We start from the raw sequence: 4,232 nt of genomic DNA on the forward strand, positions 1-4,232 counted from the left end.
CTTAGAACTAAAATATCAGGGTGTTGTCTTCAGACCACAGTAGAGCACCACCCAATTAGCCCCACAAGTGGCACACCCAAAGAGCAGTCACAACAGGCACCAGAGACTGCTGGGGAAAATCTCACTGCATGGGGTAAGGCCCCTCACACAGCATCCCATAAGCAGTGGATGTGGCCAAATCCCATAGTCCCATAGTCAGTCAGCCTGAAGGTCAATCCCACTCATTGAATTGCCAGCAGCAATCAAGTCTCAAATACAACAGGAACAAACACACAACACACACAAGAGACATTTTTGGAGAACCCAGTGCAGGTAATCAGGGAAATTGTGCCACTGGGTCCCACAGAACACCTACTACAAAAGGCAACCTGGTGAAGACTGAGAGACTACTTAATATTTAATACCCAGAAACAAACACACAGAAGCAGACAAAATGAGGAAACAAAGAAATATATCCCGGTTGGCTGCGTTAGGCCTTCCCCGGGAGACGCAAAGGCGTGGGAGCCTGAGAACTTAGTAAGTAAAAGTGAAAGCTTACGCTCCAAACCTGTTTCACCGCGTCCAAAACGGAGGATGAAGATTGAGGAGGTGAAGAGCACCACGAAGACGCAGCGCATCGCCTCCCACAGCCACGTGAAGGGGCTGGGGCTGGACAAGAGCGGCCTGGCCAAGCAAGCGGCCTCGGGGCTCGTGGGCCAGGAGAACGCGCGAGAGGCATGTGGAGTGATAGTAGAATTAATCAAAAGCAAGAAAATGGCTGGAAGAGCTGTCTTGTTGGCAGGACCTCCTGGAACTGGCAAGACAGCTCTAGCTCTGGCTATTGCTCAGGAGCTGGGTAGTAAGGTGCCTTTCTGCCCCATGGTGGGGAGTGAAGTTTATTCTACAGAGATCAAGAAGACAGAAGTGCTGATGGAGAACTTCCGCAGGGCGATTGGGCTGCGGATAAAGGAGACCAAGGAGGTTTATGAAGGCGAAGTCACAGAGCTAACTCCGTGTGAGACAGAGAACCCCATGGGGGGGTATGGCAAAACCATTAGCCATGTAATCATAGGACTCAAAACAGCCAAAGGAACCAAACAATTGAAACTCGACCCCAGCATTTTTGAAAGTTTGCAAAAAGAACGAGTAGAGGCTGGAGATGTGATTTACATTGAAGCCAACAGTGGAGCCGTGAAGAGACAGGGCAGGTGTGATACCTATGCCACAGAATTCGACCTTGAAGCTGAAGAGTATGTCCCCTTGCCAAAGGGGGATGTGCACAAGAAGAAAGAAATCATCCAGGATGTGACCTTGCATGACTTGGACGTGGCCAATGCTCGGCCCCAGGGGGGACAAGACATCCTATCTATGATGGGCCAGTTAATGAAGCCGAAGAAGACAGAAATCACAGATAAACTTCGCGGGGAGATTAACAAGGTGGTGAACAAGTACATTGATCAGGGCATTGCTGAGCTGGTTCCAGGTGTGCTCTTTGTTGACGAGGTCCACATGCTGGACATCGAGTGCTTCACTTACCTTCACCGGGCCCTGGAATCTTCTATTGCCCCCATCGTCATCTTTGCATCCAACCGGGGCAACTGTGTCATCAGGGGCACAGAGGACATCACCTCTCCTCACGGCATCCCTCTCGACCTTCTGGACCGAGTGATGATCATCCGGACCATGCTGTACACGCCGCAGGAAATGAAACAAATCATTAAAATCCGTGCCCAGACAGAGGGAATCAACATCAGTGAAGAGGCGCTGAACCACCTGGGGGAGATTGGTACCAAGACTACCTTGAGGTACTCGGTGCAGCTGCTGACCCCGGCCAACTTGCTTGCTAAGATCAACGGGAAGGACAGCATCGAGAAAGAGCACGTTGAGGAGATCAGTGAGCTCTTCTATGATGCCAAGTCATCGGCCAAAATCCTGGCTGACCAGCAGGACAAGTACATGAAGTGAGCCAGCTGAGGTTTTCTGCAGAGAGACTCCTGGGCGTACCTGGGCCCAGGTCCAGCTTGCGAACACAAGCCTTGTCCCTCGGTTTGGCTTTGTTCCCACTCGGGCACGGTTAGCATTGTTGTCAGTTCAGTGTGGAAAGTGTTTCTAAATTATCTCAGTTTCTCCCATGGTTGCTTTGAAGGAACCCTGACTCACCTGGTGTGTTTTCTAATAAACCCCTTATAGGTTAAAAAAAAAAAAAAAAAAAAAAAGAAATATATCCCAAGTGAAAGAACATGAGGAAACTCCAGAGAAACAACTAAATGAAATGGAGGCAAGCAACCTACCAGAAATAGAGTTCAAAACATTGGTTATAAGCATGTGCAGATAACTTAATGAGAACTTCAACAAAGATATAGAAAACATTAAAAAAGGACATAGAAACTATAAAAAAATAACCAGTCAGAAATGAAGAATACAATAACTGAAATAAAGAATGTGCTAGGAATCACTAGCAGATTCGATGAAGCAGAGGATCAAATCAGTGATTTGGAAGATAAAGTAGCAGAAAACACTCAATCGGAACAGCAAAAAAAAAAATCAATAAATTAGGATAGTTTATGGGACCTCTGGGACAGCATCAAGCATAACGACATTCATACCACAGGGGTACAAGAAGGAGAAGAGAGAAAAGGGATTGAGAACCTGTTTGAAGAATTAATGACTGAAAATTTTCCTAATCTGGTAAAGGAATTAGATATACAAGACCAGAAAGCTCAGAGAGACCCAAGCAAGATGAATCCAAACAGGCCCCCACAAAGATACATACAACATAATGAAAATGGCAAGGTTAAAGGCAAAGAGAGAATACTAAAAGCAGCAAGAGAAAGGAAACTAGCTACTTACAAGGGTGTTCCTAGTAGATTGTCAGCTGATTTCTCAACAGAAATTTGCAGGCAAGAAATGATTGGCAGGTAATACTCAAAGTGATGAAAAGCAAGGACCTACAACTGAGAGTACACTACCCAGCAAGGCTATCATTTAAAATTGAAGGAGAGATAAAGAGCTTTCTAGCAAGAAAAAGTTAAAGGAGTTCATTACCACCAAGCCAGTATTACATCAAATGTTAAAGGGACTTCTTTAAGAAGAAGAGGGAAAAACAAAACAAAACAAAAGCAAAAAATCCCATAAGGATGAATAACAAAATGGCAATAACTATGCATCTCTCAATAATCACTTTACATGTAAATGGATTAAATGCGCCAATCAAAAGATATAGGGTAGCTGAATGGATAGGAAAAACAAGACCCTTATGTATGCTGTCCACAAGAGACTCATTTCAGATCAAAAGATACACAGAGACTGAAAGTAAAGGGATAGAAAAGGATATTTCAGGAAAATAGAATGAAAAAGAAAGCTGGAAATAGTGATAGTTGTATCATAAAAAAATATACTTTAAAACAAAGGATATATAAGAGACAAAGAGGGACATTAACATAATGATAAAAAATCAATCCAAGAAGAGGATATAACCCTTGTAAACATTAATGCACCCATCATAGGAGCACCTAAATATACAAAGTAAATATTGACTGACATAAAGGAAGAGATTGACAGTAAAAATAAATTGATCATTGCCAGAGGGAAGGGGGTTAGGGGTTAGGTGAAATTGTGAACGGACTAAGAAACACAAATTGGTAGTTACAAAATAGTAACTGGGATATAAAGTACAACTTAAAGAAAATATTCAATAAGATTGCAACTCAGTTCCTCATATGTTCCTGGAGCCTTCCAAGCTGCTGCCCCAGTGCTGGAGCTCAGAGTGAGTGGGTCCATCAGGAAGTCTGTGTGTAGGCCCTTTAAGAGGAATATCTGGGACTCTAGCCACCCTTGCGTTCATTCAGCCACAATCTCTGCTGACTTTCACAAACAGAAGTTATGGGAACTTCTCTCCCCGGCACTGAAACCCTGGGCTGGGGAGCCCAGTGTGGCACTGGGTCCCCTCACTCCTCAGAGGGCACCTCTGCAGCTGAGGTATCTCTCCTGATCTTTAATGGTCACACACGTGTGTGAGACCAGCCCATTCCACATCTCTGCCCCTCCTACCAGTCTCAATGTGGCTTCTTCTGTATGTCCTTAGTTTTAGGACTTTGGTAAAGCTAGACTTCAGGTGATTCTCAATGATGGTTTTTCTGTAGTTTAGTTTTAATCTTGATATGGTCATTAAAGGAGGCAAGCACAGCATTTACCGACTAGGACTGGGTAATCTTGACTGGAAGCTTTATTTTAACATTTTAAAAGCTTTGCAT

At 44.2% G+C, this 4,232-nt stretch overlaps 1 protein-coding gene across 1 annotated transcript; it reads left to right on the forward strand.

Moving 5' to 3' along the window:
- Positions 1-573: 573 nt before the first annotated feature.
- On the forward strand, positions 574-2,171 carry LOC308506625 (ruvB-like 1; the record flags this gene model as incomplete). Its single annotated transcript, XM_081070335.1, has 1 exon — positions 574-2,171. One exon carries the CDS (start codon positions 574-576, stop codon positions 1,942-1,944), a length of 1,371 nt encoding a protein of 456 aa, XP_080926461.1. The 3' UTR covers positions 1,945-2,171.
- Positions 2,172-4,232: the final 2,061 nt, after the last annotated feature.

The sequence above is a fragment of the Rhinolophus hipposideros genome (genome assembly GCF_964194185.1).
Source record: "Rhinolophus hipposideros genome assembly, chromosome: 13".
Classification (NCBI taxonomy): Eukaryota; Metazoa; Chordata; class Mammalia; order Chiroptera; family Rhinolophidae; genus Rhinolophus; species Rhinolophus hipposideros.